The sequence below is a fragment of the Acipenser ruthenus genome, chromosome 8 (genome assembly GCF_902713425.1).
Source record: "Acipenser ruthenus chromosome 8, fAciRut3.2 maternal haplotype, whole genome shotgun sequence".
NCBI lineage: Eukaryota > Metazoa > Chordata > Actinopteri > Acipenseriformes > Acipenseridae > Acipenser > Acipenser ruthenus.
The window spans coordinates 28,306,204-28,331,205 of record NC_081196.1 but is presented as its reverse complement, the minus strand read 5'-3'; the positions used below and the strand labels follow the sequence as shown (position 1 = coordinate 28,331,205).

The window sequence follows — 25,002 nt, the reverse complement described above, 5'->3', positions numbered from 1 at the left end:
GATTATTCCACGCAGACATGTAATTCAGTAGAAGGTCATGTTACCTGCTTTTCAAATTAATCTGTGCTAGACCAACAGAAGCTGCCATTTGCTTTATTACTGGATGTTCAGTAACTTGCATGCATGATCCCGTTTGTGAATATAAATAAACACATGTCAGTACAGTATAAATGTAGGTCACTGAGACCTACATCCACAGCATATAAAGAGCATTGCATAATACCCAAATAGTTTACAGTAATCAAAAAGTTATTCCCAAGATACAGTATCTCAGCCAGTTGCCATAATTGCAAAATGTAGGTAATCATGACCAACACATACATAATGTTAAGCAATCATTTTCTTGTAACCAAGCACATTTCCAACGAATCTTCTTGTAACCAAGCATATTTCCAATGAATCTGGCAAGTGGTTCTAAAGAATAGCCTAAGCAAAATTATAACACTCTCTATAACATGTTCAAAAAGTTGTGCAAGGGAATGCCCATACAAGCTTCATTCCATGCTTTTTTTTATTGTTTTGTTAGTGCCATCATAAAAAGAACAGGCCAGATCAATGAGCTTTGTACCATACTCATCACCCACAACGTGTGGTGGTGTAGAGGTAATGTGGTAGACAAAACATTCTGTATGGGCTTTTAAAGGAAAATACTAATATTGCATTATTATTATTATTATTATTTGTTTATTTATTAGCAGCCGCCCTTATCCAGGGTGACTTACAATTGTTACAAGATATCACAGAAGGCTGAACAGAAAGACCAGTAACAAATATCTTAATTAATGAGTGGATGGTATTACTCATCACAGACCCATGTGCAATGTGAATCCCACAACATACCATCTCATAGTATTATACTTAATTAACTGGATAGTCAACCAAACACATAGAAATAATGGTCTATCTCACACACACACCAAAAAAAAAATTCTTTGGGGCAATGGCCCTTAACCAAGCTGCTACCATATCACTAAACATATTGAGCTAGGGTTTAGTGGGGCAGAAACAACCCAGATTGACAAAATACAGCTGTTACAGTGTGAACAGCCAAGCAGTTTCCAAACGAAGAAAAAAAGGATACTATAAGTCCTGTAGTATAGGTATGATAACACTAAATGTGTAATATGGACCCTGTTCATTTTTAGGAAAAGAATTAAGCATTGGAATGGCATCCTTGCAATCCTTTCACAACATCAGTGCAAAGTGACCTTCTAACCTCACTATGATTGCTCAACCCTTTCTCAGACAAATATTTTTTGGCCTTCTGGTGCTGTGTTCATGAAAGCCACTCCTGGAATGAAAATGATATATAAAACTTTGTGTCAAATGGGGAGGCCTAATTAGGTGCTGGATCAGTAGTGTTGCTGGGGCTTTCTTACCCACAAAACAGAAGAAGGAAAATGAAGTGAGAAGTAGATTGTCAGGAATAAGGTATTTAATAGGCTGGTGTGAAAAAGAGTACAATAGTGTGTGAAAGAGGGCCAGCTAAGGAGAAAGAGGTGGGAAAGTGTCCTCACTTGGCTTAAAGGTGTGGCACCTGACCAAGCTGTCACCATATCACTTAACATACTGGAGCCAGGGTTAAATCTTAGGTGGGGCAGAAAAAGATATATTGGTCAAATATAGCAAGGGCAGACACTATTCTCATAGTACAGCTCATATGCTGAAGTTTTACGCAGTTTCTGATAAAAACATTACATATTCTACAGTGTGTCTACATACCCTATGGTTTATTTTCAGATGTGGAGACATGGACGACCGTGAGATAACGATTATTTGCTATTTCAGCACCATGTGTCTTAGTAACATGATCATAAATCCCTAAATTACAGTTTCATGTGCATTTCTGTGGCCTGCAACACTTTTCGTATGTGAAATCACTGGAGATTTGACCTATGGTGACCGTAAGAGGTCAATGACCGCAATCAGGGCTCAAATGTGCTGTCCAATTGAGAAGTTGTAATGAATGCCACAAATATAATAAACCAGTTTATTAGAAAGTTGATGTCTACATGTACATCGGATGTCACACAGATACTTATTAGATGCAGAGATCTGAAGAACTGGGAGATCTGAGTAATGATCTGAGTCCCAGCTTAGTGCAAGCATTCTCCAGAACAGGAGATAAGGGCAGTGCACTTGAGGGTGGCCTTGACACATTTGCATTGAACTAGGATTGTAGTCAATGTTGTTAACTGCTGCTGTCGTGAAGAGTCCTTGATGCATTTTTCGTGGACATCCTCAGGCTGTAAAGTGTGTCAATGAGGTTTCTCTTGTGTGTGACAGCATGGATCTTCAGGGCAATGTACAGTGGAAGTGGTGTTTTGCGGTCACAGTTGTGACAAACTGTACCAGTGGAATCCGCAGTTCGTGCATGTTTCACACTGTTGAACACCAGGAGCTGAGATATGGAGAGAGCTGCCGTTGTGGTGGTTGTGTTGACAACCTGAGTTTGATTCTTTATGTTTGGACCCTTCTGTATCATGTTCACAAGCGCCAACAGCGATGGTGGTACAGCATCTTGCTGGGACCCTTGCTTGAATGACCTATCAAATTAGAACTTTCTGTCAAACATTTCTCTGCGCACGACTTGTGCTGTTTGTGCCAAATGCACAGGCTTTCCTAAGAGCACCACCAATGTTGTCATCAAATGTGAGAAGTACACCTCTCCCCTGTGAATGTGCCCTTATATTAGGAAACACAGATAGTAATCTGTTTTTCAGTCTCGTGTGAATTTGGCCCTCAACAACAGCACCCAGCTGTTCAAGACAGACCTTGTAATGTGTGCCAGATCAGCTAGCTGGAAGACTGGGGAAACACATTCTTCCATGTAGGCCACCAACTCTGTGAATGCAATGCCATGGAGATTAGCATTGGGATCCTCATCAGCACCTGTGCTGTCAGCAGCGCTTACTCTATTGTTGAGTTTCACAAGGCATTTCAGGTGGTACTTAGCCTCAAGGGCAATCATGTCCCCAGGTGCAAGCTTGGCCAGCAGAGCAGTGTCTTGTAGTTCCATTGCACACCTCCGAACCCTTGAATCAATGTCATAGGTGGAAGCTTGGTGGACGCCTACAAAGCCAGCTGGCTCATCGCAAAGGAAGCATATGGGCTCTGTGAGGTAAACTTTGCTATGGCTTGAACGTGTGTGCACAGCTGATAAAGTAACAGCCTTCCATTCTGTGGATTTCCTCAGTCATTTAAGATTTGTTTGGTTAAATTTCAAGCAGCATGTTTTATGCCAGCCAGCGAGGTGTGTCATCATTGAGTCTTTCAGTGTCAATGTCCATTGGCCTGTGCCCAAGTTCCTGAAACTGCCAATGGGTGCCTTGGTTGATTTAGCTGGACACTATAAATCTTCCCCAGTCTCCTTTTGACAGAACACAGAGCTACTAATTAGTAGTGCCAGATGGCTTGGGGTGCTTGGTTGTAGGTGTGGTAGGGTCTAGCAGGATGTGGTGTTTGCCATGGTGATAGGAGAGGAGATGGAACCAACACCAAAGAAAACAAGTTAGTGTACCAATAGTTTCGTCTGCAGGAGTGCTGAGGTGCTGAACATGCAAAGGAGATTCACCTGCAACATACAAGCATATCATAACAGCATTATGAGTCTCCTTCCTTTAATGAGGCCGAAGCACTCCTTACATACCCGTAGCCAGAAGGTTGATGGAATAATTGACAAGCCATCTCACAAGGACAGAAAAATAATGGTGGACAGGTTTTTCCATCCATCACACACAATAATATCTAAAACAACAACAATAATAATAATAATAATAACACATTTATATACCAATGGGCAGACACCCCACCACAAGAAAACAACAACTGTAAAATGTCAGTGAAGAAAAAAGAAGCCCAAACTAATATTTTCAGTGGGTGGTGGCCATTAACATTTGCCGTTGACAACAATGTCAAGACAGGAAATGTTACTTTATTTTTTGATTGCATTGTAAAAAAAAAAAAAAAAAGTTTTCCACCTAATTTCTATTCTTGTTGGTGAAGATGTATAAAAAGTCCCTAAACAGAGATTTAATGTAAAACATGACAATTTTATAAAAAAAAGTGGGAGGTGTCTTACCTCAACACATGTTGCTGTTCCTCAAAGACAAGATGACCTTTCACCCCCATAAGAAAAACATGTATTTAAACAACATTGATTATATAAAAATGATGCATAATGTGGGTGAGGACATTTTAGTTAACAAAATCAGGGACAGCAATAAAAATGCAAATGAGAGTGAATATGAAAAAAGGATTAAAACAGAAACATTTCAACTAAGCTTACTTTATTCTCTTAAACTTGTTTTGTTTTAAAACTGTCAAGGAACATGTTATCGGCAAGTTACATGAAAAATGCCCTGTAGAAGTTTGCAGGACACAGAAATACAGAAATTTGGGGATTTATGATCATGTTACGATGACACATGGTGCTAAAATCGTTGTCCGAGATCATTGACCTCTCATGGTTGTCAGAGGTCAAATCCAAGATGGCTCCACATCTGAAAATAAACTTTAGGGTATGTACAAACATTGTGGAAAATGTCATGCTTTTATCACAAAATGCACAATACCTTCATTTTTTTGATCTGCTATACTATCACAAAAAGTTGGGGGAATTCACTTTTGAGAAAGTTCCTTCGCGTATCCGACTGTGGTGGGACCATAATAAGGGCAGACAAAAGTTGGATAAATGAATCCTGTTTTAAATACCATTCTACACTACTGTAACAATTACTCTAGTCACACAATTATTGTTTTGAGATTCAGCTTTTATTAGGGAGCTCCCCTAAATCCCTTGTTTAGAAAGATACAGGGTATTAATGACAGGGTAGCTGTCTGCCGTGTGGGTGCATTCATTCGCTGCCAAGTGACAGGCAGGAGATCGAGATGGACGTTGAAGATGGTGGGATCTACAATGTCTGATCTAATCTGCTCTGTTCAATAATAAACAGACTCTTCGATATCCCACCGCAGGCAAAATTCAGCTTCTTTAGGCCAGTTGGCTCTGGTTTTGCAGCAGCCGAGGTGAATAAATGGAACCGTTTTATACCCAACGCCCTGCTGGAATACACCTATCTGCTGATTAGATTCCACACCTGGTAATCACACATAGCAGGCAGGCTCTCCCAGGAGCGTCAGGTACTTCATTAATTACAATAAATACACAATATTTACATATACATTGACACAAAAAACCCTCCTCATGCGCAGGGCTCCTGGCCTGCCACACTTACATTGGTGTCGGGTAATTTACACAGTAGCAAAACGCATAGGTTTGCGGAAAGAAAAAATATTTTAATTGTAAATGCATCTCGCTTTATCTTCACTGTAGCCATTTTGAATTAGGGCTGTACACGTGGGTGATGTTGCTGAAGAGCTTGAACATGGTGGATAAACGGTTAGGGCTGATATGTGACAGGTGGATACACGAGTTTACTGTATTAGTAATTTGCTGAGTCTTGGATACAGCACTTCCCAATTGAGTGCTTATTATGAACTCTCAATCAGTCTATCAGATTTGCTGTCTTGCCCCTTGTGTCTGAACCCATCTTGCAACTGTGAGATGCTACTTAATAATATTACAAAACACACGTCAGATTCCCTTTGCATTACAAATTTATATATAAGGGTCAGCAGATTACACCAAGAATAAAGTTTCAACCATTCTTTAAACATTCCTAAAACCAGAATAATACTATGCCTACTTTATTTGAAAACATTAGTCATGTTCAATGTGGAATTGTGTTTTTATTTTAAATATTGAGAAAAAGTTGGAAGTTGATTAAGGAAATAGGATCATCTGTTCAATTGATGTCAGGCTAAATATGTAAAAGTACATCTCCAATAACCTCTTCTTAGCTCCAGATGAACAGCTGCAAGTGTTTGAAGTTACTGACAAATTACTTGCATAGTAGCACTCAAAACTATAATGCATGACTGATCAGAAAAAAGATTGTGGCTGAAAGCAATTCCATTAGGGACCATATTTATTCAAATTAAAATGTTTTAAAATTGTTATTAGGTGATAATAGCTGAGTCCAATGCTGTGGAATGTACAAGTGAGCGGACTTCGGAATAACCTAAGCACCTAATAGCAGCATTCATGTAACATAGCTAATTTGTCAGGTGTTGGGGCCATTTGGGAGAAAACATTTCTGTATGTGCTGCTGATCCTTGAAACCATTTGTTTAAAGAAAAAAGTTCAAACCCTCTTAATAAAAGTATATTACTTACAATGGGTTTCCATGAGTTAATGTAGACCAAAAAAATGCAAAATGCAAAATGCAAATCAGGGAAAACCCAAAGTTGAATAGCAGTGCAACTTAAATCATGTCATACACTTTGCTAGTTAACAAGAAGTACAATACTCTCCAAACACCATTCCAGTATATCCAAACAGGGGGTACTGAAGAATGCCGGAAGCATCTTCTACAAACAGTATGACTCCCACCTGCACTTCCAAAACATATACACTTCACAGCAGGAAAACAAAGGTCACTGGGCATTCTTAAGTGAACATTGTATCCTGTTATGCAGAATACAAATTATACACAGTGCCTAAATGTGTACTTCCTTCTGGAACCCTAGTTTATTTATGTAATACATGGATATCTTTATTATTAACCAATCCATGTTGTTCAGAATAGTTAGGTTTGATTGTACAACACAATTCATGGTGTTTGTGGGGGGCAGAAAAAAAGTAGTTAACATTTTTTAGTGCACTATATTGCCAGACCCCCCCCCCCCAAAAAAAAGACAATATAGAGGAGAGCAAACAAATATTTTCACACAATCAATATACAGAGATTAAATTCTTTATTTATTTATTCTATATAATATATAGATACATGAACAGCAAACATGATAAGTAGTTTGTATTTCTCACACTGATACAGATATTATGTATCAATGTTAGCGCACGTTTCAGGAAAATAAAAATTTATTTGGAAGCACAGTATTTCACTTGCTATGGCAAAACAATTTTCTAAATGTTTCCAAGAGAAATGAATGCTCATGCGTCATTGAATAACATTTGTCAAACCTCAAACTTGAGGTGCTGTGCATTGCCAGATGAAAAGCAGTGTTCTGAAGCACGTGCACAGCAATTGCACACCGGGATTTTATAGTTTGTAGTTAACCAGCCAACCCAATTATCTACTATTGCAATTACAAAAAAAAAAAAAAAAATGTTAAATCAAAATGCTGCTGTAACACTTTCTTTGGAGAGAAAACAACCTCAAGGGAAATTAGCAGCAAGTAACTTGACATACTGTACTGTGCATGAAAATGCTTTACAAGAAATGGCAAAATTCAATATTAAAATCAATAAATGAGGAATTATGAATTGCATAATACCAATGGAAGTAAGCTGCACTGGCATCAGAGAGGAAGCCGGGGCTTCAGATCAAATAATTGCGTGTGAATTTAAATACTTAGCACCCAATGGCTGAGAGATGCCTTGATTCCATGTAACCTGAAAGTTAAATTTAGATATAAACAAACACTGATATATAGAAACGCAGCCTGAACTGTTACGGACTAAAGCAGATTAGCATTCCAAATTTGAAACAAGTCCAAATTAAATCTTCTGAGAGGAAATGGAAAAAATGATGCAGAACTGTGGTTTATCAACCTGCTTCTTGCCAGCATTGGATTACCTGGGTTTTTCCTTTCATAAATGTGGCTTTGCACTTATACTCGCTTCAAAATAAGGCTATTGTATTTTCAATACAGATAAATCTTGAACAAAGTCTTCAACACCTGAGGGGCTGGTCCCTTAATCGTGGGGCTCATTTGAGGTTTAGAGAATGGAATAAGAAGTACAGTGCGGGGCAACATGCACATCAAGAACAAACAGGCCCAGAGTGCAGTGATGGGGCACAGGATAAGGAAAATATATCTGGCATTAGATTTGTGATAGTAGATGTTCATAGATATGCCGGACATCCCTCATACTTCAGCATTTATCTCCCAAAGCAATTTATAAAAAAGACTCTCAATTCTCAGCTTCACAGATGTGCAAACTAGGAAAACTAAAACAGTGAAATTTTAGTTCTACCATTCCAAAAAAAAATAATAAGTTAAAAACTCAATACAAAATACAAAATCTTCTAACAGCTTTACAATATGTAACTCCATTACTGTGCAATGTTTGAAAAAATATCAAATCCAATACATTTTCTGATGTGCAATGGTGAGACATGGACCAGCAAACTAGGTTTTAAGCAAGCATTCTACTAGCTTTGTCACACAATAGAGCTCAACTGGTCAGCAGATTTCAGTATCTATTAGTCAGTGTTTGTGAAAAGTTGATTATCCATGGAGATATTATTCTTCATGAATATTCATATGGAGCTACATCCCCTGTACATCTCTTATTACAAATCTAACAGCCAACAAGAAAAAAAAGATGCAGGAGAACAATACATGGAATAAAGGTGAGATGAAAAAAATGGTGGGAATTCCTGACATGATAAAAAGTATTTTCCCCTGCACACAACTGAATCCCTAACACACCTTGACACATGTTCACAATAGTTTCTCTCTCACACACAAACATGTGCACACATTCACCTAGTCTTCCTGTATGAGGTCATTTCATAAACCAATAATTGCATTTGTGAGTGGAATGCAATTCTCAAGTCAAGTGCAACATGTCAACACACAAGGGCTGGGGAACTTGAAACAACCCGACACATTCTAGACTGTACCATACACAACGCACAGGGTGGGAGGTGGAATTCATGAGGAGTGTTTGACTGTCCAGTCATCATGTATATAATATTGAGGTAGTCAGCTGTCCCGTCATTGGGACCGATGTTTTCGTATGCTCCCTTGCCAGAAAGGGCAAGAACTTCAGTAGTGGACGGTGAGTTAAAAACAGGTCATGCTGCACACCAGTTACAGATGCGCAGGCAACCACATATTACATGCGTCTACTGAAGACTCCACGTCAGACAGCTGGGGAGATAGCCATCTTTTATACACAGCCAGCGTTCCATCCCATTGCCTTATCAACAGCAGAACGGCTATCTGTATTCCAAGCCTTTGTGAGCAAGCAGGCAAAGAAAACCATCTATGACGACTGGACATGAAACACAATGCAGGGGTTCTGCTCTCTCAGTTGAATTTAACTGCTGACAGATTTCACTTTCCCACACCATTGTACTGACTTCTGAATGTACAATAGTTGTTCATTAGATACATATGTTACTTTTAAATAAATGGCAATGCTAACTGAATTCTACAAATACAACATTCTGAAAATTCAAAAGAGCCCAACGTATATTAAAAGTACCAGCTGAATCTGTACTTCTGAGAAAGAAATTTCAAATGCAGGTGAACTTACAAATGTGTTGTGGATTTGCTTAACTTCCTCTTCATAAAACGAGGCCACACTACAGCTCTAAAACTGTCCTTTTGTTTGTTAATATACTGTATACATGTAAGCACATCAGTTATGTAGCCTCTTGATCAGAACAGGTGCATGGTCAGAGGTTTGGCATGACGAGGTGGAATCTGAATGGGTTTGTTAAGCCCTGCTTGCCTCTCTGCTGGAAGGTTCAGCTCTAAACAGAAACCACAATGTGAAATGAGCAACACCCGTAACTGCCTCCCTCTATCCCTCCCTCACATCGACTCAAACTCGTCAATGCGCTGCTTTGTGTTTCCTTGCCGGATTTGTCGCAGGGTCTTGTACTTGTCACGGCCTGCTTTCACGTTCTCTGCATGGAGGACATCGTTTTGAGTTTTCTTGGTGTCGTCCCGAGCCTGGGCCAGCTCAGAGCTCAAAGCCTGTTGTGAAGAGAAAGAGTTCATTAATACAACTAAAATATATTACTTAACTGCAATGACGTATACAAAGAAAACTATGCTACTCTCACAGTTCTGCATCATAAATATTTCTACTTTTTTCTTTATGTAAGTCTCCAAATCAGTTCAGGTCTTTTTTTTTTTTTTTTTACAGTTTAAAAGATGCACACAACATAAATTCTAGAAATTCTTTTTTTTTCACTTTAGGTGGTGTTCTTAGCCATAGGAGTGGTCCAGTGGTTAAAGAAAAGGGCTTGTAACCAGGAGGTCCCCGGTTCAAATCCCGGCTCACTCACTGACTCAATGTGTGATCCTGAGCAAGTCACTTTACCTCCAAATGATAAAATGAAAATGAAGCTTGGAGGTTATACTTCACAGTTCTTGTTTACATGATATTAGGCCATTTACATTTTATATACAAATATATACTTGTGTACCTGATCAACTAGAAATTGTTTTTTTTTAATGGAAAAGCAAAGCATCCTCGCAGGCCTAACCCCTATGCGCTGGACTCCTCTAATTGTGGCGCTTAAGCACCGATGACGGAGTCTCTTTTCCGGGATGTCCAATGGCAATAATAAGCTGTGGGGCAATCAAATCAGTCTTTCTGAGCCTTGTCATTCATGCAAAATAATGAATAATTTAATAACAACTGCATTTCTAACTTGTACTTATTCATATATTTCAAGGTTAAAAGGTTTTACATATGACTTGGCAATGCACTTTGTGACATTTTGCTTAGTCTGGACTACTTCCATAAAATAGCTGACAGTGCCTATAGATAGGGCCGTTTGTCATACAGACCATGACTTGGACAAAATCTTGTAGCTCCTCAATAGATATTTGAAATCTGATTTCTTTTTAATTTGAAATCCTCATAATTTCTCAACTGTAACGTCCTAAATATTTTTTCTATATATAACTTGCAAAGGGATTGAAATTGGCAGTTTTAAAATATTTTTTATTAGAAATGTATTGTGGATTTTTGGGGGCGTGGCTTATATAAAAAAAAAATGAAATACATTCCACAACAAAACACATTATATCATATTTTAATTTCCAATTTAAGGTTGCCAAGCTACAAGCTCTAAAACACAAAGTGGTCATATTCATGCCCGTATACGGTCATTCTATTCAGGCAGGAAAGGGTTAATGTTAGGAACAGCATATCGGACCGAGTGCTGTGTAATGCCAGAAATAAAAAATAAAATGGAACCCTGGACATACTGTACACACTAGATGACACTGTCATCTATCACACATATGTTAGATATTTTTATGGATGAACTCCGATCAAAGCACTACTAGAAAATAACATTTGAGTAAGTGCAATAAGAACCACTCAATGATCATAATACAAAAAGGGGACAGAAAAAAAATTCTTTCCATATTACATATGGAGAAGTCTGAAAGAATGAAGCAGTGTATAGTATACCATTTATTTCAATTTATTGATGTATTACTGTTATTGATTCATCCTGCTAGAAGGTGTCACTGTGAGACCGGGCACAGAGAACTGAAATAGGCCAGTAAAGACAGTCAGTGCGCAGCGTAAGAGAGAAGAGACACAGTGAAGAAAGGTAGGGTCAGATGGTTAATACCAACTAAAAGGAGGAAAATAAAACTGAATATCTGACAACTGGATCTGACCAAAGTTACAGAAAATGACTGGTATGTACTACAAATAAAATACCAGAACAGCATCTTGTTTAAAATAGCAAACTGATTCGTAGTGCAAATGAATATAAACTGAAGAGACACCTTGTGACTAGACGGATGAAACCGTTAAGAATTTAAGACGTTCTGGGTGTTCGATTGAATGGAGATAGAAAAAAAAAAAAGTATTACAGATTGATTATTTCTCACAATTTCATACTGTTTAAATAAAAGCTTTGGATTAAACCCAAGTGTCTTCATTAAACCTGTAACACTAACATAGAGAAACGGTTCTTGCATGACTGTGACACAAGTCGTTCTACTTGCGTAACCAGCTAACTATTTTGTTGCTTTTGAAAGGTTAACCTCAGACTAAGTCTGAACAGATTAGCCTGGCACCAGTCAAGGCCAGGCGTGCAACCATCTTCAGGCGTCTCATGGAGCTTATCATATCAGAGTGAGCAGTCTAGGTGTGAATTTGTACAATACATATATGCATAAATGCCCATGAAGTGAGGCACTTAACCCTTTGCGGTCCTATGTCGGACCTGGTCCGACATTGCAATTATTCCTATCCGGTCCATTGTTGGACCCTGTCCGACATCATCAAAAAGACGCAAAAAACGGGTTTCTAGTCGTTTTTTCTCTGGAAAAAGCCGAGAAAACCATTCAATGGCCGAGTGGGAGCAACAGGAGCTGAGACAAGCCGAAAAAAAAAAAGGGGCGTATCTCATGATTAGTCATATTTGCCCCTGGCATCAGATAACAGCGGTCATAAGGAAACAAGCTGGCTGCTGCTGCATCAGCGCTCAAAGAATATCACAGACATTTGCAGAGCTTTTTTGAGATGTTATAGTAATAAAATAATGACTTGGATCGCATTACTGAGGCGTTTGGTGATAAAACGAGTGATCAGGAGATTTATTTATTAGATATGTGAAAGCTATAGCGAACGAAAGGGTGGGGCCGGGCTGGAGATGCCTAGCGAGTGCTTTGTTGATATGCAGGGCCTTTTAAACCCGTTTGACTGTGGAAAAAAAACACTTTTAAAAAGCGCTTCTAAAATTAACTGCGCGTGTGAAAATAAATTGGACCTGACGCGCCTGACACACACTTAATAAATGGACTGCAAAGGGTTAATATATTTGTTGACAAAACATTGACATATGTGTGTTGTGTAATGTATAATTTTGTTAAAATGGTATCTTAAGACAAGTGAATGATACTGAATTATTATTTTTATTACACTTTGCTATGGCATGTCCAGTGAACAAAGCAAGAGGAGTGGAGATAGGTGGCAAGCACAGAAGCATGCATTAAACATGTCAAAATCGCAACATAACTGAAAAAGTTGTGTCTCCATTTTTAAAACTGAAAAATACTTCTTGTTCAAATGGAATTATGAGCAAGTTTAAGCATTCCTACTTTAACATTTTTTTTTATTCATCCTATAGAACAATTACAGCAGTATAATTAATCACTTATCCATTCTTAAAAATAGAGGCTCCTTATATTTTGACAAGAGTGTCAACTAAAGGACATCTTAAATTCATCATGAACAATTAGCATTTGTAGACAATGCCCTTCACAAAATAGCTTATTTACACCCATGAGAATTCAGTAGCCAATCAGTAGCACGAAAGTGCCATGTTGTGTCCAAAACACACACACATATACCAATTTACATTTTTAATAAAATGTAAAAATGTATTTTCAAATAAATTTCAACAGCAGCGAGAAATTGTCTTCATTAAATAATAGCATATTACTAGTATATCTCATTAACATGAAATATTTCATTTTCAGACCTGATTGTCCAGATTTAAAACGTGCTCAAGTAAATCTTTGCACAATTCTTTTCTAAAATGAAAAACTTGTATGTTAACAATTTAGATGTATATATTTTTGCTTTTTGTATGTTACAAGAATATTTGAAAGATATAATTAAACTGAATGCTCTAAATAGGCGAAATTTTAAGTCTTTGAAATATGTGAAAATCTATGCAAGACCTTCATAAAACTGGACATTTTGGTTGAACCCTTTAATAAAACATAATACCGTTCAGGGTTTTTATTTCTGTTTACTGTCTGCACATTTAAACTTTACAGCCTAAAGCCTGATTCGCATGGGACTAAAAATCACCACAAACTGGTGGTTTTGGGATTTATGACATCAGTGAAATTTAGTCCCGTGCGAACCGTCCATTTCTTATTATCCCAGATCATTTTTTCAGAGGTCCATCAGGACCTTCTGTAAAATTTCAAATTCAGGCGTCCTCCTGTGTCTTTTGACTCCCGTGCGAAGAGACCATGTCAGTTTTATGTTAGAATCGATGGAGCATTTCTGGGGTCTTCTCTTCAAAGCAATACCAGCCTTCACAATAAATCATAATATAATAAAAAAAACTGGTACAATTTGTCCTGAGATTCTCCAGTTCAGTACGGTCAGTATGATAAAAACATTGATGACCTTGACATATATCAACAGTATTACAGAATAATATTGAATAAGGTAATTAGCAATGAAATGTTTAATCCATGGTTCCTGCAGCTCTCAGCTGAGCAAATTTAAGACCTTTTTGAGACTTTTTTAGACCAATCTTTAGAAAATGTAAGACCCATTTTCACATCAAGTATACCAAACGTAAATACTAAAATTGTGACTAGTTCAAATACAATCTAACAATTATTTATTCAAGCTGTATGAATTGTAAAAGAATCAAACATTTTGATGCTAGTACAATACATACAGTACCGATGCAATGATAACAGTTGATGACAAGGGTTATTGTTCAATCTTTCTTTAATCAATAGAGCAGCAGTTCATTCCAGCTGATCAACAAACAACTCAATTATATATTTATGAAATCTTAAATGACATTAAGAGCTGTCAAAGCTGAAAAAAACAGCACTCTCACTTGACCTACGTTCTGACACGTTATAAACATTAAATTAAATATAGTTTGACTATATATATATAATCCTGGAGATAACATAACAGTTTGAACCATTAGCATTGTTTAGCCATCAGTATCAATCGAATTTAATCTTTAAAAAAAAAAAAAAAAGTCCATTGCATTTCTTACTTGTTTTTTTCCTATACATTTAGAATCACTCATTGTTTTTTACAACAACAAAGAGAGGCTCGAACGAGTGGTATTTGTGGAACTAATCCGTTGTGTTTATTCAGCAGCACACATAGGCTACAACTAGTAGTGATTCATTTTATTTATTTTTTGTCTGGCAGACTTACACAAGGTTACGTACATAGTAAACTAAGAACTGTAAAAAAAAAAAAAATAATAATTATGGTGCACAAACTGATTTTCTGACAGCGTGAAGCAGCTCTCTAGAAAGTACACACCATCTGGATCAGAGCTATATAGCTATGGTCTGGAGGATGTAACTGACGCCATTTTGGCTCACACAGAGTTCTTATCATGCACTAAGTAAGCGGGAATATGGATCCACCATGGCACAGAATCTGATACTCTCAATAAGTGATTCTCCAGATATATGCAAACATGTGTGAAGTGTGACATGTGTGACCTCCTCCACTACGTGCCTTCGCAGGGGATTTCATCCATGCCAGGGGACAATGAAACACAGTAAGAAACCCAGCTGTGCCTGTGCCCATGGCCTCACCTGCAGCTGCTTCTTAACTCGCTCATTCTTCTGGGTCTCGGTGAGGCGCTCTTCCTCGCTGCGGTGGTTGTTGACGCCCTCGTTGGAGAGTTCTGCGCTGGCCTCTGCGCTGTTCTCATCCTGCTCGTCGTGCTCGTTCTCCAGGGGGGCCACCACGGGTGGGGGAGGGGGAGGGGGCGGCGGCATGCTCATCACTATCTTCAGCTCCTCCTTGGTCCTCTCCAGGTCGTCCTGTGCCGAGAGCGCCTGGGGAAAGAAGGAAGACCATATAACAAGAGGGTCAGGTATGCTAAACTGAACTGAACTCGCACGCTGCTCAAATTTGTCTTTTTGATAGGCCTCAAACGACACATACTTTCGTTATCACAGTTTTCCATTCAATTTTGATCCAACATCCTTCTATTTAAAATGTTGAACTTGTAGATTTATTTTGATATGAAATGAACACCAAGAAAGCGTTAATTTAACGAATAAGTTTAGATTCAAAGTGGATTTTAACAATGCATCAGACATCCCTGTTGAAAAATGATTTAGCAATGTAGCATTCGGTGAATGTCAGAAGAAATCCTTTACTTTGTGCTGCCATTCGGATGCCTCCTCCTCCTTTTTCCTCTTGGCTTCCTCGAGCAGGGCGATTTTGGCAGTAAATTCACCGAGTTCAGCAGCCTGAAAATGAAACATTAAATATTAATTTTTCATTTTTATTTTACCGATTCTGGTAGATATATTTCAACGCTGAGCCAGAATTTAAAATTGATAAAGAAACGCCAAACTAGTGCAGAGATGTTTGTTTATTTGACTTACTGTAGTTTCTTATAAGGTTTTACCTTAGATATATTTCAAGAAATGTAACTAACAATGTCCTGTACACCACTAGTTGGTGTAACAAAAAGTATACATTGTGCACATCAGAACTGACCATTATATATAAATATTAAACTTTAAAGTAAAAATATGAGTTAAAATAACATTTTATTAAGTCACAAGAGTACTTTTATTAAATATGGATGTTATGAATCATTTAACAGGTAAAACAACTAGATATTTAAACACTTTAGATGTATATTAATTTAAACATAGATTTATAGCCTTAGGTTATTATCATAACCCTGAAAGAGCTCCAAACATGCGGCTATTCTCTGCACTCTGCCGTCCGACAGTGTCCAGCATGGACCCAGAGTCCAAGCACACTCCAAGATAGGAGGCTGTCTGGGAAGGCGTGAGCTGACTCTTCATCCGATTCACTGTAAGGCCCAACCTCTGAAGGTGGCCAGTGACAAGTTCCGTGTGGGCCTCTGCCTGAGTTGGAGACTAAGCAGAAATCAGTCAGTCATCCAGATAGTTTAGTACTCTGATGCCTTTGAGTCTCAATGGGGCCAAAACAGCTTCCATGCACTTCGAGAGGCACACAGAGCTAGGGAGAGGCCAAATGGCAGGACACAGAACTCATAAGCGGTTCCCTGGAAGACGAACTACGGGTACTTTCTGTGCGCTGGTTTTATGGGGATGTGGAAATAGGCATCTTTGAAGTCCACCATGGTGAACCAGTAGCATGGCCTGATTGACTGCAACATTTTGAACCTCCTTCGGCTACAGGTTGACCTGTCTAAGGTCGAGGATTGGTCTGAGGCCACCATCCCGCTTGGGCACTAGGAAGTACCTGGAGTAGAACTCTTCCTCCAACTGAATGGGGTCTATCATGCGAATAGCCAATTTTTGCAGCAGAGCTGCTATCTGCTGAGACACCACAGCGGCGTCTTGGGGGTCCATGACTGATGTTGTAGTCATGCCCCGAAAGGGAGGGGTACCGTGCTTTAACTGAAGAGAATAGCCGGTCTGAATGGTAGTAAGCACCCAGATGTCTGTGGTGCACTGACACCAACAGACCAGATAGCTCCCGGAGAAGGCCTGTGGCAGCAAATTCCTAGGGCTGCTGCTTCACCTGTGCCTTGGCCTGTGCCTTCTGTCTGCACAGGGCGGCCGGTCCCAAACATTGCCTCTGGCAGCGGGCACAGCCGGCTGTGCCGGTCTTTGAGGCTGCAGAGCCCTAGGGCGCCAGTTTGCCACAGGTTTACGCGGTGCTTTGTCCCAGTCAGGCACACGTGCCTGGGAAAGCCAAAGCTACCAGCGCTGCCAGGTTTCTGCCTACAGCCTGTCCGTTGAGTTTAGATAGGCGGAGCAGGTTTTTGTTAAGCAGGCGCAGCTCGCCCAGCTGTTGTGGCGAGTGCCTGTGGCTTGTGGAAAGGGACCGCAGCAGCTGTGACTGGTAGGCTACCAGGATACTGTTGTAGTTCCCTAACCTTGCGGCAAACGCCCTGGCTGAGTAGGCCTTCTTGATGATCACCTCAGAAACCCAATACAGCCCAGCATTTCCACGTCATACACCCTGTACAGGGTGTCCATTGTCCGGGAAACAGCAGGAGCTGTTGCCAGATGGTTCCAGGAGGATTGGATCTCATTGAGGAAATCTGGGTGAACTGGGGGGTTTATAGGAGGCGGTAGGCTCCTCAAAGATGGATTGCCTTGTTTCCTCTGCTGTAGGCCAGGGTACTTGCAAAGTTGCATTGGCTCTCAAGTAGCGGCATGATCTCTGCCAACAGGGAGAGCTTTACCGCTGGGAATGTGCTGTCCGACTCCACGTCCTCAGGATGGGAATATCAGCTCCTGTTCACCCGCCTGATGGACAGAATAGGAAATAAACTCTGACACACTGCAAGCAGTATTCTCGTGCAGGTAGAGCACTGTGGCACCACAGAGCACATCCACACTGGGTGCACTCGATCCAGACAAAGAGCCTACATATATTTTGCGGCGCCCATCCTAATCAAGACCTATGACCCCAGCCCTCAAAATGCACATTACTTTTATTAACTTATTTAGGCTCATAAACATAATACTGTGCTAGATTTTGGATGTCGTCCAGGATTGGCTGAATGGCTCCAGAAATGTACATAACCAATGCATCTGTCAATGACATGTACTTATATTCTGTCATACTTTAGGTGAATATAAGATTGTTGCATGGGCACCTTTTTTTTTTTTTTTTAACTTGCCAGCAATGCAACTTTCCTCCTTGCTTTATTAGATAAAAGAAGAACATCTCTATTGCAATTAGCCAATCAAAATTTGTATAATGTGGGTTATGTAGCACAGGTGATTTAAAATGTATATTGGTATGTGGGCACGGGGAAGTCACAATTAGTTCACGTGCAGACCGTGCCTGGACTCAATTGAATGATTAATTAGCAACTGAGTCCAGGCACAGCTGTAGTTAAAAGCAGCACAAATTTCTCTCTCGGGATTGGGTGTACAGCGAAGAGGTACGTGGGAGAGAGAAGGAGAGGTCAAATAAAATAAAATATAAACCAAGTACCAGCACAATACTTTTTTCTGGAGTTTGGTGTTAGTGTTTTGCTTGTCTGTTTATTTTGGCCATCGTGCCTTTTGTTTTGTGTGGTTTTGTTTAGTTTAAATATTGTATGTATTATTTGCAATAAACCAGCGCACCAGCACATTCAAGCACAGTACTGTGTTCTGTCTCTTCTTGGTCTGACGTCACCAATTACATTCACAGCGACGAGCGTATTTGTCATCAGCCATGCCTTGCATGAGGCTGTTAGAATACTGCAATGTACTCAAGGGAAATCATAAGAATCAATGTTAAAGCAGCAGTGGAGCTTGCCCTTACCAGTTGCTCCTGGTTCTTCATCTGGTCCGCGGCCTGCTTTGCCAGTGCTAAACGGGCCTCCTCGGCACTGTGGCGTTCCCTCTCCAGCCGCTGTGCCTCCTCCTTCGCTCGCTGCTTCTCCTGGTCCAGTTCCAGGGCACGCCGGGTCTGCTCCTCCAGCTCTACACCACCACACACAAAAAAGAGCACTCTTACTGGTACAGATAACCAGGCAGCGATGAGCCCAAATGAAGCTGAAGAACTGTGATATCTATTTGTCTTTTTATAACCCTTTTATACTATTATAAGGGATAAGCTTGTATACTATTGACACTGTATAGTTTCTATAATTCTATAGAAATAAAAACTGTCACGTAGTAGAATTATGGTGAAAAGAGGAAAATACAACCAGATATGTTTGAATTAAAGCAACAGGAGCACTGTTAGCAGGGATTCAAAAAGTAGATTGTAAAATGGTTTAATTCTTAACAAAGAGAGTGTTACAGAACCCCCTGCAGTATTTTACAAGAAATATATTATATTCAGATATAATGGTACATCATCAGGAAACTTCTCACTTTTTACTCTCGAACGTTTGCCAGGAGAAAGATGCAATCTTCTAGACATGGCAGTGAATATATGCAGGTGGTCTGATTGAAATGAGCGTCATATTTTGGGAACAGAAAAACAGTATTGTTGCTGGAGAAAGCATGAACTGGATACACTGCGATGTTTAGAAAAAAAAATAGTTTAACCAGATTGCACGAAAAACAGCTCCAGCACGTGTGTGCTCATTAAACGAGGCATGTTTGAACACAACATCAGTGTATTTGCATTTTTACTGTACTTGCTTCTACCAAAGACTACAGACTCCCATTGTATTAGTTTCAAACAAATTAAGGACCTGAAGGGCATACTTCACTTCTAAATAATAAAAAGCTCAGTGAGTCATATATGGCCTAACCGCCACATTCAACAGACAACATTGCTTTAAATCTACTCTGCATCAGAAATATTTTATCACTGTTAACACAGCCCTGTTAGAAACATTTTATATTTGTTCCAAGATAATGTCTAGTAACAACAAAAAAATTGTATTAACATGCAATGCCTACATGCTCTTTTTAATTCATGCGACAATTTAGGAATCTGTGGGGCTAGTCTGGTTTCTACCAGTGCACATTGCAGATGAAGTGTCAGTACCATGTGCTATTGTGGTCTAAAGGTAACTTCAGCTAACTTTTTCAGGCAATTATAGATTTTCTTTTTGCAATTATTGGTTTTGTAAACCAACACAGTGTTCTCAACCACGCTAAGTGAAGTGCTGTAATACTTGAAAAAACTAGTACCAGTAATCCATTCTCATTTGCCATGAAGAACTAAGACGTGGGAAATCCAAACCTATCAGCCCTATAAAATGAAACAAAGTCTTCATTTTAAGTAGCACAGGGTTACCTTTTTGTGCCTTGAATGTCTGTTCTTCAATTTGTCGGAGTCGCTCAATCAGCTCATCCTTCTCCCGCTCTATTCTTTCCTTTTCTTGCTCTGCCAACTGTCTTTTCTTTTTCTCATTTTCTAGCTGTGCTCTGGAGAGAAATAATCAGATTACTAGCCACAAGCGCTAGCCAGGCTTTTGTTTCCCATGTTGCTATGATTTTCTTTGTATTATATGTTTTACAATTAATAAGAGAGTGCTGTACTCAAATAATTTTAGTTCTAGTCACAATGAATGTAGATGTTGTGCCTGTGTTGTATATTACAGCAGGCTGCCTACACTAGTGCTGTGCACCACCACAAAATAGGGGATTGCTTCATAACAGCATACTAAATAAAAATAATAAAAAAAAAACAATATGACCCTGTGATAGTGTCCTGGTATACTTGCCTCAGGTGGCCGGGGAGAACACAGAAGAGACTGAGGTAGAGATTGACGTTGATACGCCGACACAGGCGCACGGGATTTAATCAATAAACATAACTGTACAAACACTCAAAATAAAACACAATACAACAAACTATAAATCAAAGGTGCCGTGAAAACGGCAGGCCTTGCAGCAGCCCCGATCACAGTGATCTCTATGTTTTTATACTGACGCTCTGCTGAGGCACGCCCACCTGCCTGCTGGAACAGCTCATTGCTTTCAGCTGCTGCTCCACACAGACAGGTAATCGTCCACGGCGGAGCGCAACATCAGTTAAACAATTAATTAAATCAATTTACAACAAATAACACAAAAATATACAATAAAACTACATATTTCCCATGTGTAGGGCTTCCGCCCTGCCACAGGAAGCTATAAAAAAAGGCCAACAAGATGCTTGAATATATAGTGAATTTAAATCAAGGGAAGTAATGTTAAAATTTGTACAATGCATTAGTAAGGCCTCATCTAGAATACCCTGTTCTGAATGGTCACCTCGTTACAAAAAGGATATTGCTGCTCTAGAAAGAGTGCAAAGAAGAGTGACCAGAATTATCCCGGGTTTAAAAGGCATGTAGTATGCAGACACGCTAAAATAATTGAATCTATTCAGTCTTGAACAAAGGCGGCTATGCGGCAATCTGATTCAAGCATTCAAAATTCTAAAAGGTATTAACAATGTCGAACCAAGGGACTTTTTCGACCTGAAAAAAGAAACAAGGACCAGTGGTCACAAGTGGAGATTAGATAAAGGGGCATTCAGAACAGAAAATAGGAGGCACTTTTTTTACACAGAGAATCGTAGGAATCTGGAACCAACTCCCCAGTAATGTTGTTGAAGCCGACACCCTGGGAAGCTGCTTGATGAGATTCTGGGATCAATAAGCTACTAACAACCAAACGAGCAAGATGGGCTGAATGGACTCCTCTCGTTTGTAAACTTTCTTATGTTCTTACAAAACATTGTACATTCATCTCAAGTCTGCACCGGAACGAATGACTTATTAGCCATTTTAATGTTCTTTTTATCTGGGTCAGTAAGGGGCTATTAAGAGCACCCTGGCCCGGGTCTGTCTGATCTTCTCCACACACAGTGGGAGCTGCGCAAGCGGTGGAAACGCATAGAGTAGACGCACTGGCCACAGTTGCGCCAGCGCATCTACCTCTAGCGGGTCCCCCTCCTATTATGGAGAACCACAGGGGACAGTGTATCGACTCCTGTGAGTTAAAAAGGTTCACCTGTGCCCTCTCGAATCTCTCCCAAATGAGGCTCACAATCTCGGGATGGAGTCTCCACGCTAAGCTGCTGGGGATGCCCCTCGAGAGGAGTTCCAGAGCCAGTTGATCACTCCTAGCAGGTGGACTGTCCAGAGTGAGAGGAGGTTCACTTGTGCCCACAGTAGAAGTTTGTGGGCCACACGGTGGAGATTGGATGACCGCAAACCACCCTGATGGCTTATTTAGGACACCACAGACGTGTGTCTGTATGGACGAGCACATGTCTCCCCCAAAACTGCTCCAAAAAATCCTGCAAGGACAGGTACACTGCTTGCAGTTCCAAAATATTGATGTGGCAGCTGCTAAATGTGAACATGGATTTTCTGCACAAAACAGAATTATGTCCAAGCTACCCAACTCACTGAATGTGGGTACTGTTGAAGATCTTGTGAGAATCAGTGTAGAGGGCCCTTCACTTGAGCTGTTTGACCCACAGCCTTGTGTTATGCACTGGCTTTCCTCAAGTAAAAGAAAATGAAGACCAAATTAAACATCCTGGCCAAATGATGTAGACATTTTAAGCGTTGGTGACACCGACTCAGATTGTGAATAATAAGAAAGATTTGATAGTTGTATATACTTCACAGGCTTAAGTTAAGGCCAAATTCCAATGAGTTCAGAGGGCTGAGTTAAGGAACACATTGCCAAAAGGCAAAACTGCAGGAAATTTGAAGTTCACTTTTAAAGAACCAGAGATGTAAAATGACAGCATGAGGAAGAATGGTTACAGCAGCAGCATCCAAGGACAGGTGCAGAGTCAGAACAGCAGATCCCATGGAGGACAGGGGCAGTGTCAGAACAGCAGATCACATGGAGGACGGGCAGTGTCAGAACAGCAGATCACATGGAGGACGGGAACTGTCAGAACACCAGATCACATGGAGGACAGGTGCAGCGTCAGAGCAGCAGATCACATGGAGGACGGGCAGTGTCAGAACAGCAGATCACATGGAGGACGGGAACTGTCAGAACACCAGATCACATGGAGGACAGGGGCAGTGTCAGAACAGCAGATCACATGGAGGACGGGCAGTGTCAGAACAGCAGATCACATGGAGGACGGGAACTGTCAGAACACCAGATCACATGGAGGACAGGTGCAGCGTCAGAGCAGCAGGTCACATGGAGGACAGGGGCAGCGTCAGAACAGCAGGTCACATGGAGGACAGGGGCAGCGTCAGAACAGCAGATCACATGGAGGACAGGGGCAGTGTCAGAACAGCAGGTCACATGGAGGACAGGGGCAGCGTCAGAGCAGCAGGTCACATGGAGGACAGGTGCAGCGTCAGAGCAGCAGGTCACATGGAGGACAGGTGCAGCGTCAGAGCAGCAGGTCACATGGAGGACAGGGGCAGCGTCAGAACAGCAGATCACATGGAGGACAGGGGCAGTGTCAGAACAGCAGGTCACATGGAGGACAGGGGCAGCGTCAGAACAGCAGACCACAAGATGGCAGTAGGATACTATATTTTGGGGGTTGTACTCCAGATGGTAAAAAGATTATAGTGGCTTCTTTTTTTGTCAGTTATTTATGCTTTGCACTTTGGCTTGCTTTGGAGACCACAGAAATTCAATATTGTGAAGTACACATGGGGGTTACTAAATGTACAATTCTCCATTAATTAATGAGTGGTACAAACAAACATTTCGAGTGAGTGTTCTTTACAGTTTGCATGCAGTGTTCCACAATCGCATTCTATTTTACACAAAATGCATCTCGTTTATGTCTGATTACTCCATCTTTCCACAGCTTAGACTTACCAGACACTGGACACATAGTCTGGGAGCCCAAATGGAAAAGCCCTCCTAAATTTGAAATTTGTAGCACCCCCCCTACCGAAAAAGTTTAAAACATTTTTATGATGGGATGAACCCCCAGGAGTAATTTTAGGGGGAAATGTATTAAGATTGATATGAATGCTTTTCTAAATCATGTAAAACTGTCATCACGAATTTCTTGAAAAAGCCAAAATATTGACTCTCCTCTAACATGTGTATAATTGTACATATAATTGTTTTATCCTAAATTGATTTAATTATTGCAAATGCACTTTAAATATTTCCTTTGCTTGTTATTTTGTCTGTGTAATTTATGAAATGCTTACATAATGTAACGCTTACACAAAACTGCTTTAGACCATGAGCCAAAGCTCAAAAAGCCCTTTGTTTTTGAGTTGGCTGCACCCCCTGTCAGACAGGTTTTTTGGTATAATTGTCCCTGTTGGCAAGCAGAATAATTGTCCATTTAGATGCTAATCAACCTATTTTGGACCTACCCTTACTGCGCTAAAGACAGTAGAATAGCGTCATAGCAGATAATCAAAGATAATCAAAGTAAGATGTATTTTTCTTGCACTTCTTTTGTCGCGCTGCTTAAATATAAACATACTCCCTAAAGAAAGTTGTAAACATTTTAATTATTTCTTCATGTTTCCTTTTGTTTAAATCTATGGGAAAAGTTAAACGTTACTTTTATACTGATGTTGAGGCTTGCAGACAAGCTGCCAAACTTGATCTGCAATGGTTAATTAAGATGCTGCCCAACAAAGCTATTTGAGGTTGAGTTTAAAAAGGTGAATGCTCAGCAAATACCAGGATGGACAGTTTTTAAAGTGATGATTTCATCTACCATACCTACACTGACATCTACTGGGTACTGTCCAATGCTGCCAGCCTCACCTACTGAAGATGTCTAGGATACTGGGCCAAGATTAGAGTGTCTTGACATTTGATGAGGCTCTATGTTGTAAGGCAAAAGAGAATCAGTGGAGGTGCCTGGAGAAATTTCAGAAAACGGTCTTGAGAATGGGTGGTTTTTCCACATAGCTTAAACATTTCTGGCTGTAATTGTAAATAAGTATGAAGAGAGTGGTCTGGAAGACATCCTCCTAGAATCACAGGTGTGTGACAACAACACAGCACGCGATCTCCTTAAAGGGAAATCATACAACTGTGGAGTGAGGGCCCACAAGCTTGTAATGGAGGCTCTGACCAGACTGAGGTGGCAGGCATTTTGTA

The 25,002-nt window shown here is 40.1% G+C and overlaps 1 protein-coding gene across 1 annotated transcript in view; it reads right to left on the bottom strand.

Moving 5' to 3' along the window:
* Positions 1-6,802: 6,802 nt before the first annotated feature.
* The window catches only part of LOC117407280 (radixin-like), a 95,321-nt gene continuing 77,121 nt past the window's right edge, over positions 6,803-25,002 (bottom strand). The window contains exons 10-14 of the mRNA XM_034012099.3: positions 20,240-20,370; positions 18,806-18,966; positions 15,691-15,783; positions 15,118-15,363; positions 6,803-9,798 (exon numbers count right to left, since the gene is read on the bottom strand). Coding sequence (XP_033867990.3) covers positions 9,634-9,798; positions 15,118-15,363; positions 15,691-15,783; positions 18,806-18,966; positions 20,240-20,370 — 796 coding nt within the window. The 3' untranslated portion in view covers positions 6,803-9,633. The remainder of the gene's footprint in view (positions 9,799-15,117; positions 15,364-15,690; positions 15,784-18,805; positions 18,967-20,239; positions 20,371-25,002) is intronic.